General features: G+C 37.2%; 1 protein-coding gene across 1 annotated transcript in view; it reads right to left on the minus strand.

Annotated features, from left to right (window-relative positions):
- Positions 1–14463, minus strand: part of LOC150106525 (putative protein-lysine deacylase ABHD14B) — a 65665-nt gene extending 51202 nt beyond the window's left edge. The window contains exon 1 of the mRNA XM_090393172.1: positions 14284–14463. Within this exon, the coding sequence (XP_090249298.1) occupies positions 14284–14290 (7 nt within the window). The 5' untranslated portion in view covers positions 14291–14463. The remainder of the gene's footprint in view (positions 1–14283) is intronic.
- Positions 14464–14989: the final 526 nt, after the last annotated feature.

Genomic DNA, 14989 nt, shown 5'->3' on the forward strand with positions numbered 1-14989 from the left:
AAAGCCTATCTACACCAGAGAGTTCATCTCACAAACATTCTGCATAAAAAAAATAGGAATAACTAAAATGCTAAGAAATAGCACATACATCTCTAGAAAAGAGGAACTGAACTTAAATACCTCAGCCACATCCTATCTCAAAATGGATAAAGATGCAAGACTATCAACTGCCTGCAATTGTCTGCAAAACCAAAACAATGACCAATAAAAAAAGAACACAAAGGTACAGCAATTCTTGCTCATATCTGATATGGACCAAGCAAAATTTTTCAAATACTTCAACAAAATAACAAAAGGTAGTTCTCACCCTACTAAACTGCCTCCTATTCACCCCTTAAAAAAAAAAAAAAAATAAATAAATAAATAAATAAATAATAAAAAAAAAAAAAACAGGAGTCTATAAACTCCATTGTTCATTAAGCATATGCTAAGACGGGTCAAAAGCTGACCTGTGCCAGCTCCATGTGTTTCTGTATTATTACTTTTGTGTAATTATTATTGTTATCAACAAACCTCCATAGAGTCAAGATACTCACCATGAGAGGTTCCACTCTCACATGCACAGTTCATCGTAACTTAACTTAAATTCATTCACTGTCCCCGCACTCACCGCACTCTTGGGTAATGCATTCCAATCACTCACCACTCTCCATGCAAAAAATCTACTCCTCACACCCTTGCTCACATACGCCTCATACATCTGCCAGGAATGGCCTCTCATTATCCCCATCTCCAGATATTCTATGAAAAACTCCTTCACGCTAATCTGGTAATTACCCCTTACCAATTTAAACACCTCGATCATGTCTCTCCTCTTCCTTCTATTCACTAGGCTCTGTAATTTGCATTCTCTCAATAAGTCCTCATATTCCACATTCCAGAGACCAGAAACCGATTTAGTCAACCATCTGTAGACCTAATGGTTCACACATGTTCGATTTTAGTAATGTAATGGTTCATGAAAGAGCAGGAAAAAGATGGGCTTGGGAACCCCCCAAATGGAGATATAAGAAATGAAATAGACTTCATTCTAACAGACTGAAAAAGAATAGTTCAAGATGTAGGAACAATCGGTAGAAAGTATTTTGACATCCATTCAAATCTCTGACCACTAAGAGCCTTCCTACAAAAAAAGAAGGAAGAATAAATAAGGATAATCTCAAACTATGGAAACTGACTCAAACATTTAGATCCTGATTTGTTTATGCTATCTGTTGATGAAATATAATGGAATATTACCGAATATGACACTGACAATAATTATGACACACTCTCGGAAAATCTACGCACACATGAAACATTCTAAAGTCAATCAAGAACATTCCAAAAAAAGAAAGAATCTCAATACAAACCTTGAAGTTACTAAAAAAAGAGAAGAGAACTGAAACATAAACCAAATTCACAACTTGAATATAAAATTACTCGCAAAGTATTAAAGAAGAAGATCCAAGGAAGACTATCAAACGTATAGGGGAAAAAGGCTGAGAAATGCTGCTGCATCAATAGAGTATAAAAAGAGTTGAAAGAGAATTAACTATATAAAGGCTAATTCCAACAGCACTACTAGATCAAGATGGAAGAAGACATAGAAACAGAACAAAAAGATAATACAAGACTTCTACAATGACCTTTTTGCATCCAAATATCTTTTACCCAAACCAAAACTTGATAACACACACACACAATGTATACCAGAAGTCTCCCAGATGAAATAATATGCACTCAAAAAACATGAAACCCAATACAGCTCCTGGCATTGATCAGATGAAAACTGAAGATATTAAACAAGGAGGACCACAACTTTATAAAGCTCTAGCTGAAAGATTTACTTGGTACCTAAAAAGACAGAAAAATAACAATTCTTCTCTTCAAAAAAGGGTAACATAGAAGACATCAAGAACTACCATCCTACATGTCTGCTATCACACATATATATATAAATTAATAACAAAAAATATATCAAAGAATCAAAACCACCTTCAAGAAAAAATTGTAAACACAAGCAGGATTCAAAAAACATATTCTACAATAGATCACTTACAAGTAGTTACCCAATTCAGTAAATGATGCAAAGAATACTAGATCCCTCTTCACTTTCTATTTATCGATTTTAAAAAAAGCCTTTGACACCATAGAACATAACGCAGTTTTGCAGGCACTACTAGAGCAAGGCATCAATCCAGTCTACATCAATCTAATTAACATTGGTAGCTCTATGCGAATAACCTTATTTGATGATCCTATAACTATCACCACAAAGCGAGGTATGCAACAAGAAGATGTAATATCACCAAACCTCTTAACATATACTCTGGAAAGCACTTTAAACAAAACTGACTTAAAAGGTGGCATAAACATCAATGAAGAGCTGCTCCAAATACTAATGTTTGCAGATAACATAATACTCAAAATGTTTTAAGTAGCTCAAGACCCTTCACAACTTAAAACAATGCTTCAAGTGCATGATGCCTGTAATAAAATAGGACTAAAAATTCATCCTGACAAAACCAAATGGATGAGAAATAAATACTGTCAAACCCACACCATTCAAAGAAATAATTTCACCACAGAAAGTGTAGAACCCTACACATACCTTGGTCAAACAATAAAGATAGACAACAAGATTTCTGAAGAAATATCTAAAAGAAAAAGAGCTGCATGGACCTCCTCCAACTGTATCAAATCCATAATCACAGATCTAAGCTAAATAACAAAATAAGAGCTAGCATGTTCAACAGCTGTGTCTCCCATCTTTAACCTATGCCTCCATAAAAAAGAAACCTAAATCTTCAAACCACTCAGCATGCTATAGAAAGAAGAATCTTAGGGATAAGTAAAAAAGACCACATCATAAATACAACTATCAGAAAATTAACTGGAGTAAAAGAAGTAGTGAAAACCATATATGACAACAATGCACAGTGGGCAGGTCATATTGCAAGACTCAACAACAACAGGTGGGCTGTGTCACAATTGGTATCCAAGATCAACCAAGAAAAAATCTGGTAGAACTCCAACTACATGGGAAGCCTCTGTAGCTAGAGTGATAGGAAACAAATGGAGAAGAAAAGCCCAAGATTGCCATCACTGGAAACTTTGCAACTGGCATTCATGGAAATACCCAAAATGAAACAACAGGTCCATTTAGGTAATGGTTCGTGTTTACTATTTATTGCATGTTTTTGTTCATCATAACCCAGAAGAAGCTACTAGCATATGTGGCAAATTCTAATCGGTTTAACTATCAATAATATCATGACCTATTAAACCCAGTGTTAGTTATCATTTGTCACACTTGAGATTTCAATTATTTCAACAATCGGTGGAAAGCAATACAAAAGAAGAGATTGCAAAAATAATGCAGAACAAGAATTCTGAAAAATAAAACCCGGAAAGCCAGCAGCTCAAAAGTTACCCATTTTCCCAGTAAACATGCTGTGCAAATTGCCTAATGCATGAGTCAAAGGATGACAAAGAACTGCAAGTATACACTGAAAGAAAATAAGTATCAAACATGTGGAAAATGTGATGACAAGCTGTGGCACTTGAAAAAATAAAATAAAATAAATAAAAAAAGAATAATATGACAAAGAATAAACAAAAACAATGAACAACAATGAGGTAATGGAAATAAAGTGAAGTGAAAGACACTGCTCTTAAGATTGTCTGCAATGATTTCCTTACCTGTTGGAATAACCCAAGGCTGAACTATTAACAATATCTAATAAATGACTTCCCTACATTGAGCAAATCAGACTACGATTATTATTAAGGATTAGTTAGAATGAAAAGCAAAATGAAGGATATAGAGAATGAGACTGAATGTTTAACACCCCAATTGGTCATGACATCTATAGACGTCCAACTAAATCTGGATATGATTCTATAACACTTATTGAATAACATGGATAAGAAGTGCAATTTGGTCTCACTATTTCATCCCCCTCGGCTGGTAAGGAGGTTAAAGAAGTGACTGACAGGCATAAATGAGAAGACAATGTTGGTAAGGTGAAGAATGTATTAAAGGATGATTGTATGAGGAGTCAATCATTAGGAGTGTGCAGTAAATTAAATTTTAAGAAATTAATCCTTGTTTAATCCAGCATACACAAACAGAGTTTGCAAGTAAAGTATCTTCGCTACTAGGCTACTTATATGTAGAAGCAGTTGACTTCACAGCAATCACCTCAATATCCCATAATACAAAGCACACTTCCTTTCAGATGTCTAAATAAATTTGTATACATTAAAGGAAGGGTCACTACCAAGACTGATTTCAGCCTTTATTGAGATCTGATCAGTGAGGGCTAGATTCAGGAGGATACGAAATTTTAATTAATGCAGAAGTCATATTTCCCATATATAAAAGAAGTAAGAAGGTGTGCAGCCTAATCATTAAAATGCACTGGATCAGAGAGAGTTGTATATAGTGCATAAATATTTGCAAAAAAAAAAATGCATTCCTTTGTTTTCCCAGTGGCTAAACAAAATAAATAACCCAAACTTCACATGAAAGAAATGGATGGGCATATGAATTAATAGCTGTGGGCATAAATGACTTGAAGGTCTTTCTAAGAATATGAAACTGATATGAGAAATTTATTACAGCAGGTGAAAAATAATTAATAACTGAAAAAGTGATTAGTATGTTGCCTAGGTATGACAAGAATAAAGAGGAGAGCAGAGATAATGAATAGCATAGGGTATGTTTTCCAGGCGGTAAAATGAGTAGAGTGATTGAGGCATTGGATATGAGGAGGGAGCGAGCAAAGGAGTTGATAGTTCTAATAGGTACGAATGACTTGATAGAAGACAAAGAGCATGTCAGAATGGATATCAGGAGGCTGCTTAGACGGATAAAAGAGAATAGTGTGACAGGAAGGGTAGTAAGCTTGTTGCCTAGGTATGACTGTGGTGAGATGAAGTTGGCTGAGGTATGTTGGCTGAAATGTGTGAGGAGAGGGGAGTACAATTTGATAATGTGTGAAATGAGGTTGAAGGATGAAGTGAACTGTATGGGAGTGATGGACTGCATTGGAGTGGTTATGGTGTGAGTCGCTTGGAGAGACTGTTGCTGGAAGGTAGAGAAGTGAGTACAGAGAATGAATCAGATCAAGTGGGAAGTGATGTGGAAGAGCAGGAGAGTATGACAGGAGAGATTGAACAGGTGATTATGAATGAGGACATAAGTGGCATGAGTATGGAAAATGAGAGAATGGGTGTGCACGATGAACAAGGAAATGGGGAGGCTCAGGGTGGACAGCGGTACACAGTGTGAGAAAGTTGGATGCTCCAAGAGGATGTGAGAGCATGTGTAGGAAAGAAAAGGAATGGGATGACCTGGGATCAAGAGGAAACAGAATTGAAGAGGGTTTTAAAATGAATAAACAGAAAGGGGAAATGGCCCCTGTCACGCATGGAGAGATCAAATCGAATGAGTAGTATCAGTGGAACTAGCTTTAGATCTGGGAATGAGCTGTTGTGTTTGTATACAAATACTGTAAGAAACAAGGCAGATGAAATGATTGCACTAATTGAGTCTGTTCACCCAAAAATTGTTGGAATAAGTGAGACATGGTTAGATGAGGACGACATCCTGACAGGAATAGAGATGGAAGGGTATGATGTGTTTCACGAGGATAGAAGGGGTAAAAAGGGAGGAGGAGTGCTATTGATGATAGAGAAAGAGTTATGTCCATACAAAGTAGAGATGCAAGAGAGAAATAGTGCCAGTGGTTTTGAGGCAGTATGGTGTGAAAATGTAATGAAATACTTGGTTGGATGTTGTTATAGACCAGAAAATGTGTATGGTAGTGATTATGAAATGTATAATCAAATTAGCCAAACGAATAAGAAAAGAGTGATCATTATGGGCAATTTTAATTATGGCAATATAGACTGGAATGATGAGATAGCAACTGGAAGTAAAGAAAAGGAGTCTCTTGAGTTTTTGAAGGATAACTACCTCAGACAGTATGTAACAGAGGGCACACGAGGATTGAGGAGTCTTGGATTTGGTCATCTCATCAGAGGACGTAATTATAAATTAAGTGTCAAATCACTCACCAATTGGAAAGAGTGACCATGAGGTGATTAACTGGGTAGTTGCAAGGTGCGAGCCCTCTGTTAGAAAAGGGTATATGTGGAACTACAAGGGGGGGGGGGTGATTATGAAGAGTTCATACAGTTTGCAGGTGTAGCATGGAATAGGACTGGAAAAGAGATCAATGCAGCTTGGGGGATTTTCAAAAACTATTTAGTAGATGCAATGTCTAAATGTATTCCAAGGGTGAGAAGATTAAATAAGGTAGGTGTTTTCTGGATGAATAAAGAGATTAAGCATACGATACAGAGAAAAAGGGCATCATGGAGGTAGCATAAGAGAAGTGAAAATAACCAATTCCATGAGGACTACAAAGACCGGGCAAGGTGGGTGACTTAGTTGGTGAGAGTAACTAAAGAGAGGTATGAACAGCAGTTAGCTAATGAAGCCAAAAAGAATCCTAAGGAGTTCTTTTGATATGTAGCCAGCAAAAGAAAGAATGATTATGGAAGGGAGACATTGATTGTAGAAAATGGTATAAAGACAGCTGTTGCAGAAGGTGTGGTGGAGTTACTTAATGAGCAGTTCATAAAGGCCATTCAATCTTGTGAATGTGACTTCATGGAGAGATTGAGAGCAGTTGATGATGGGGAAGAGAGACTGACTGTAAGTGAGCAAGAGTATGGGGAGTTGAGCAAACTAGATGTAAATAAGGCTGTTGGACTTGATAATATATCACCACGAATTCTGAAGGAATGTGCCAGGGAGTTGATGCCAGCCTTGACATTTTTTTTTAATACAAGTCTTGCACTGGGTCAAGTTCCTAAGGAGTGGAAGGAGGGCAAGATTGTGCCACCTCATAAAGGAGGTGATAGAACTCAAGCATCAAACTATAGGCCTATCTGTGTGTCAGATGTTGTAGTTAAGTTGTTGGAAAAGCTTGTGAGAACTAGCTTTTCCAACAACTTAACTACAACAGAAGGGAGGTCATGTTTTAGTAATCTACTTACTTATTACAGTAAGGTGATGGCTTCCATGGACAGAGGAGAAGGATACACAGTAATATACTTAGATTTCACGAAGGCTTTGATAGATTACTGCATGATAAGTTGATAGTCAAACTAGAGTGGATGGGGTTGGATATTAGATTGGTGCATTGGATATTGGAGACTGGCTATCTGATAGGTATCAACAAGTTGTGTATGGGGGAGCAAAATCCAGGAAAAGGAAAGTTACTAGTGGTGTGCCTCAGGGGTCTGTTTTAGGGCCACTGCTGTTTAACTTGTATATTAATGATATTAGTGAAGATGTGGATGGAGATCTTCAGTTGTTTGCAAATGACGCAAAGTTGGGACGAACCATGAAGAGTAGAGAAGATGTTGTGGCCTTACAAGAAGACTTGAATAAATCGAGTGATTGCATCGGAATGGAGATGTGGGCTCAATGTTGCAAAATGTATGGTTTTAAATGCATAATTTATGTTTGGTGAGGATATATTGTCGGAGGTAGAGGAAATAAGAGATCTGGGGGTTATAGTGGATAAGGATCTATAATTTAGGGGACTCATAGCCAAAATTGTGAAGACAACACAAAGGCTTCCGGGAATGATGCAGAGGACACTGACTTGAAGAAGTAGGGAGATTCTTGTTCCATTATATAGGGCATTGATTAGGTCACACATGGACTAATGTGCCCAGATTAGGTCACCTGGTTTTCAGAAGGATGAAGAGATGTTGGAAAGGGTCCAGAGGCGATTGACTAAGGTAGTTTCTAATCCCTGGAATGTCGAGTATGAGGAAAGATTGAGAAGATGCAACTTTCAGAGTCTGGTGGACAGGAGGAAGAGGAGGGGGGGGGGTATGATAAAGACCTACAAGTTATTAAGAGGTTGTTATAGAATCAATGCTGGAGAGGTTCTACAGAAAATAGTGGGAGATCAGGGGAGAACCAGAGGTCATTCCTGGAAACTGTATAAAGACGGTGTGAGTAGGGGAGTGAGAAGCAGGTTTTTTTTCATGCAGAGTTGTGAATGATTGGAATGCCTTGCCTGTGTGGTGTCTGCAGAGAATTTGAGTGTATTTAAAGCACGGTATGATGAGCTGTGTGTATGATAAAAGGACCTCCTAGATGAGTCTTTGACTCCATGGGGTCTTGGATAATAATAATAATAATGGCTGGTTGGGCTACAAGACAAAAGGCATGTAATTTGCAATCTTTAAGTACAAATATTAACATATTTGTACTTAAAGTTTATTACTGTTTATTACTGCGGTTATCATGTAATTGTGTTTTTTGTTGTTTAATGTAAAGGGAAGTTTGAATAGTTTCAAAGAGATGGAGATGTATTTGAATAGATCTGCTGTTGGACAGTTGGATGACTGCCAGAGCAGAAAAGAAAATGTATTAAGGAAAGAAAAAGTGAGTTTAGATAAGAATCAGAGCAGGAAGTGAGGAGAATAAGAAGCAAGTTGTGGAAAAACCAGAGGAAGTATAGAAAGACTTAGGTATTGATGTTTATACCATGAAGCAATGCTATTAATAAACAATACTAAATGGAAAAGATATATAATTAATTTATTAAACATGCTTATATTTCACTAATTTTCTATCCAACACTGTCAGAGTACAATTCCAGCTGGGACAAGAAACAGCACTCAATATATAGTTGTAAAAACAATTCAAATTGTCTGAAAAGCAGCTCTAAAGGCACCCTGCCAGTTAACCATAAAGTTTATTCAGAGAAGTCAAGCTATATTTGATTTCAGAATGACTGAATCCCAAATCATCGGTAAATTAATGAAGCCATATTTGATGAGGTTGGAAAAGTGCCTCATAGCTGATGCTAGAAATAGTCTTTCAGACCAATATCAAATTCTTGTCTGCTTCTATTTAATTCTGTGCAAAGCAATATCCATAGAATGTTTAGAAGTAGTGACTTGCCATACACATGACTGCAGATGTAATTTTTGTGTTCTTCAAGGTTAACAAATCTACAAGTCTGTTCAAAGTATGCTAAACTGCAAGCACAAGGAACTTCATACACTAGAGGATGTGCAAGAGGATGAAGATAATCCTCAGGAGAACAGGTGAAGGTAGCTAGCTGAATGAGTGGTTTCAAAATATTTAAAAATAAATATCACATTAAAAAAAATAATCAAGTTGAGCAGCTTTTGTAAGTGAATTCTAGATTCAACTATAGAATATTATTTAAGAAATGAGAAAAGAAATTTGATAACAAAATCCAAAACTTGGAATCTCAGTGGAAAACTCTGAAGAAAATATTAATTGATTCAGTTATGGAGGTAGGTATGTGTTGAAGTTGTTTGTGAGGATAGAGAAATCAGAACTCCATGTTGGATGCTAGAAGTTAAAGAGGCAGTTTTGAAAAAGAAGAAAGCATGTCAAAAGCATAACAAATAGCAGGAAAGGACACAGAGGAAGATCAAGATGAACTGATTCAGTCAGAAGTGCTCTAGAAGACAGAAATATAAGAAATGACAATACCAGAATACTGAAAAGTGATATTAATTTAGAGGAAAACTGATGATAGATTAGTAATAATATAATATAACTTAATCATGCAGTACTGTTATAGCATGATTAAGTTATACAACATGAGAGTATATTTCAGGAAAATTATAATTATTATTAATAGGTAACACTTCCAAGGATGCATCACAGCAGGACAGTGTACTTCATATAACCCATCACCCACACAGTTTACTGTTATCATTGGCGCACCCAGGGAGGGGGGGCTTTGCCCCCCCCCCAAAAAAAAAAGGAAAAAAAAAAACACTAGAAAAATTTCCAAAAATCTTTTCCTAATTAAAATTATGATTTTTTTTAAATTTATATCGTGTCATGTCTTCTATTTCTATGCTACTTATGAATTAGCAGTCACATAAGGTGGAAATACTCTATAGAACTCGGGAATCCTGGCCGCTGTGAACGCAAGGCGAACGAAGTAGTGCTCGGGCAATACTTTGTTTGCCCAAGCCAGGCCAGAGGAGATCACAGGTATCACATATTGGCGATCACTGCAGATGCTCAGTCATAGCTCGTATGCAATGCGTAGTGTGTATTCTCAACTCAACTACTCAACTCGTCCCCCCCCCCAAGATTAAATCCTGAGTGTGCCACTGACTATTATTATTAACATTTGACCACTATGGAATCAAGTGACTCATCCCAGAAGGTATACACTGTAATATGCAATGCCCATACACACACATATATATATATATATATATATATATATTAAAATAAATAAATTAATAAAATTAAAAAAAAAAAAAAACAGCTCATAAGCTCAAGGAGATATACAAGCTCATCTGGAGCAAGCCTTTACAAACATCCATGCCAAATTGGTTGATTCGAACCAAATTATATATTTGGTTTAATCCTTTATCCAAGTGTAAGTAAATAGTTTGCACCTGAAGTAATTTTAGGACTGGGGCAATTCGTGGCAAAGGTGGTATAACTTCTCCTCACTTGCCTTAGTATCCCATAATGCAAAGCACATCTCCTTGCAGAAATGTATAATTCCCTTAACCTTCCCTTAATGCATAGCATTATGGGAAAGGTCACTACTTAAACGGTTTCAAACCTTATTGAGATCTCATCAGTGGGAGCTAGACCCAGAGATGGTGATACTAAGGTGGAAGTAATGGAGAAGTCATATTTCCATATACCAGTTGCTGTTGCCACAAGTTGCCCAGTCCTGAAAATACCTCAGGTGCAAACTTTGCTTACACCTGGATAAAGAATTAAACCAAATATATAATTGGTAGCAGAGCCAAGTGAAAAAAAACTTTCATCAATTTGAACTATAATCTTTTGGTTGGAAAGTAGTGGATATTTTTTGGTTGGAGAGGTGCAAATATATGTCATTAGTGTATTATTATTACGGGCAACTCCAAGGAGCCATTAGACTCATTGAGGGAGGCCCTAAACAACTACTCAATATCCACACAGTATCATACTTTGCCCTGAACTCATTCACAGTCATGGCACCCACAACAGACTCTGGCAAACTTATTCCACTCATTCACCACTCTCCAAGTAAAAAACTTAGTTCTAACACCCTTGCTAACCACACTCTTGCCCAGTTTCTATGGATGGCCCCTAGTCCTCCCACCACCAGTCCTGTTCTGAAAAATATCCTCTTAAGTAATCTTATAGAAACCCTTCAGTAATTTGAATGTCTCAATCATATCACCCCTTTTCCACCTATCAACCAATTTCTGCAACCCACAAATCTTCAACCTGTTCTCATAAGGTTCATTCCATAGACCTACTATCATCTTGGTCACTAGCCTCTGGATCCTCTCCACCTCCTCCCCATCAAGAAGAAACCCTGGTGCCCAGATCTGGGCACAGGAGTATAGATGGGGTCTTATCAAGGCTCGATACAGAGGAACAATAACTTGCTTGTCTCTGCTCATCAAAGTATTCTTCAGTAACCAAGTGATTTGATGAGCTGATTTAGCCATTTTTGCAATGTGTACCCTAAACTTCAACTCCCTATCCACCAACACTCCCAAATCCCTGGGCTCATCAATCTCCTGGAGTACAGTTCCACCAATGTGGTATACTGCTGCTAATCTTTTCACCCCAAAATGCATGACCTTACACTTTGCCACATTAAATTGACATCCATTCTCCTTAGCCCAGTCCTCCAATCTATCGAAATTATCCTGCAAGATTTTGACATCATATGCATTCACTATTGCTCTACCCAACTTTGCATCATCAGCAAACAAATGAACAGTTCCTCTCAGATCCTTTCCTATATCGTTAATGAACAAATTAAATAGTAGTGGTCGAAGAACAGAAACCCGTGGCACACCACTAGTCACAGGCCATCTTTTGGACTCTACCCTTGAATAAACTACTCTCTGATATCTCTCCATCAACCGCCTTCCTATCCATCTCACCAACCCTATATCCATCCCCATATGCAGCAGTTTACTGACTACAATTCCATGTAGTATCCTGTCAAGGTCTAGCAGTATCACTGTATACCCATTACCTTTATCTAGTTCAGACGTCACTGTGTTATAAAACGTAAGCAAGTTAGTGAGGCATGATCTACCCTTCACAAAACCATGTTGTCCCCCATTTTCATCTATCCATTCCTGTATTTTTCTCTTGACTACTTTCTCCAAAACCTTGACAATGACTCCTGATATGCTGATCGGTCAGTAATTTGCAACAGCAGTCTTGGAACCTCCTTTATGCAGTGGAACTATTTTCCCCTCTTTCCACCCCCTCGGGACTAACCCAGACCCCGAGACTCAAATTAAACAAAATGGTCAAGGGCACTGACAATTCTTTAGCTGCTTCACGTAAGACCCGAGCTGGTATACCATCCAATCCCACAGATATATTCACATTAAGGTTTTGTAATATACTATTCATCTCCATTTCATTCACCTCAATTCCCGTATAATCTATTGGTTCCTTCATTCCTGCAATATCACCACCTGGATGATATACTCTTGCAAAGTGCTTGCTCAGTAATTCCACGATATCAACTGATTCAGTTACCTCCCTACCATCAGCATTCCTTAAAATCATTGTGCTGTATACATTTTTTCTTTTACTTGCAGCATATCGAGTTTGGGATTCTCTTTAGCCTGCATGGCTAATTTCCTTTCATAACCCGCTTTTGCTTTCCTTACCACACTCATTACCTTTCTGGCCTGTACTTTATACTGTTCATGGGCCTGCAGGTCACCTTTCTCTTTAAATTCCCTCCACAGTTGTTTCTTTTTTTGCAGCTCAAGCTTAATGTTGTTATTCATCCATTTAACCCCTACTTGATTTACTATCCAGACTCTAGGTATATACAGTCAGCCATTACCTCCTTCAAACGCTCCTTTACCGCTTCCCATGCACTATTAACCTCCAGCCCTTGCAGTTGTACATACCATGGCACTGAACCAAGCAATTTCCTAAGCTTGTTATACTTATCAGCCCGGTAATTCCACATGTACCATTTCTTAATTGAAAATTCCACATATTTAGCCACTTTCCAGGTCAAGACACTATGCTCACTCTTGCCAATTGGTGGCAACATGGTCATATTCATTACAGTCAAATTCTCAGATGCAATTACTAGGTCAGGCACTCTCGAACACCTAGTATATTCCATTACATGCTGTCTCAAGTAGTTATCCCTTAATAACTGCATAAAATCCAATTCCTTCCTCCCATATGTCCTCTCCTCCTTCCAATCAATGTTACCATAGTTGAAATCCCCCATAATAATTACCTTCCTTCCACTCATTGCATCTATTTGTCTATGCATACTATCTCCACCATCTATTCCATCACCTGCTATAGCAGCACCCAACTGTATATTTTATTCCACTAGTCTTAATCTCACACCAAATAACCTCAAATGTGCTCTCTTCACTATTATTATTATTCCTGATACCTCCAAGGAGTCCGAAGACTCATCGCGGGAGGACACCTACAACTGTCTCTACACCTAACCTCTACTACAATCATCTCCATCAATGCCATCTACTGCCCACCTCCAACACACCAAAACTAGTATTTTTTGTCTGTAAATTGCGTGTGTTCTGAAGTTCACTATCCTGCAGTTCAACTTCAATTCTCCTTGGCTGTAGTTCATCAGCTATCATCAATAACACTCCCCCGCCCCCATTCTTTTCTCTCTGTCCTTCCTAAACACACTATACCCTTCACATTCTATCCCACTAGCTATATCATCTTCTGTCAGACATGTCTCACTAATGCCAATAACCTGTGGCCAGGAAGAGCCAACCAAGGGCAAAAATTCTTCCTTCTTGTTCCTAATACTCCTGGCATTAGTATACATGAAGTGCAGAAGCCTGTTAGTCGCACACGTATCTTGATGCCTTATACTAACTAAGCTTAAATGCTTTAAACGTAAATATCAAAATGTTTACAATGAAGGAAAAAATATTCTACTACTCTCCGTAACGTACATTCTAAAAGAACGCTTAATTTTTTTTTTTTAATTGTGAATAATTCTTAACTATCTTTTGAAATGTTCGTGCGCGCGTGTGTGTGTGTGTATGTATATATATATATATATATATATGTGTGTATGTATGTGTATATATATATATATATTCTCATTTAGTAATAAAATTAACATCAGAAATGTTGCACATGAACGTTAGATGCCATAGGTATAGAATAATTTAAAAGTTATGAACGTTCTACATTCTAAAATCTCTGCTTACCTGCCATTTTACGTAATTTCTTTAGATAAAAATTAATCACGACAGTTGCTCACATACGCTTTCGAAGTTATTAAAATTGATAAAGTATACTGCCCAAATATAATAAATAAATGTTATCGCAAAACGATTTCTCATTACGGAATACAGCTACTCAACGCACGTGGTTATCTGCTAACATGGATATAAAAATATAAATAAAAAATAAAATAAAAATGAAATGTCACTGCGTATTATAAGTGGACATGCTTCGTGCACATGTACCAAAATTCGAAATAAAATGAATAAATCTTAAAGCATCCCCCCCCCCCCCACTATTTAAAGGTAGACGGAACTCCATAAAGTGTTCCAAATAACTACGAGGGCACTTTTAAGAAGATAAAATACAGATATTAGCAAACTTGGAATGATTTGCTTTCTCGAGTATCTATAGTCAAACCAAGCTTACGAATAGTAACCAACACGAAATCTCACTATGGTTGAGAACTGTGATCCAAACTGCTTTCTAGAAGAAACAAGTGACATTCATTTTGCTTTATTAAGATTGGAAAAGTGAAAAGATTTTGTAGAGTAGAATATATTTTCTAGATTTTTTTTTTTTAACTGTTCGCAAGTGGGTCTGTTTTTCGCTCGTGGAATCCCCCCACCCTCGAAAAAGTTGATTTTAATCCAGCATCTTAGAAAATTTGACCGTAGAACTCGGATCATT

The sequence above is a fragment of the Typopeltis vanoorti genome, chromosome 5, assembly GCF_054136105.1.
Source record: "Typopeltis vanoorti isolate ZY-2024b chromosome 5, IOZ_Tvanoo_1.0, whole genome shotgun sequence".
NCBI classification, from domain to species: domain Eukaryota; kingdom Metazoa; phylum Arthropoda; class Arachnida; order Uropygi; family Thelyphonidae; genus Typopeltis; species Typopeltis vanoorti.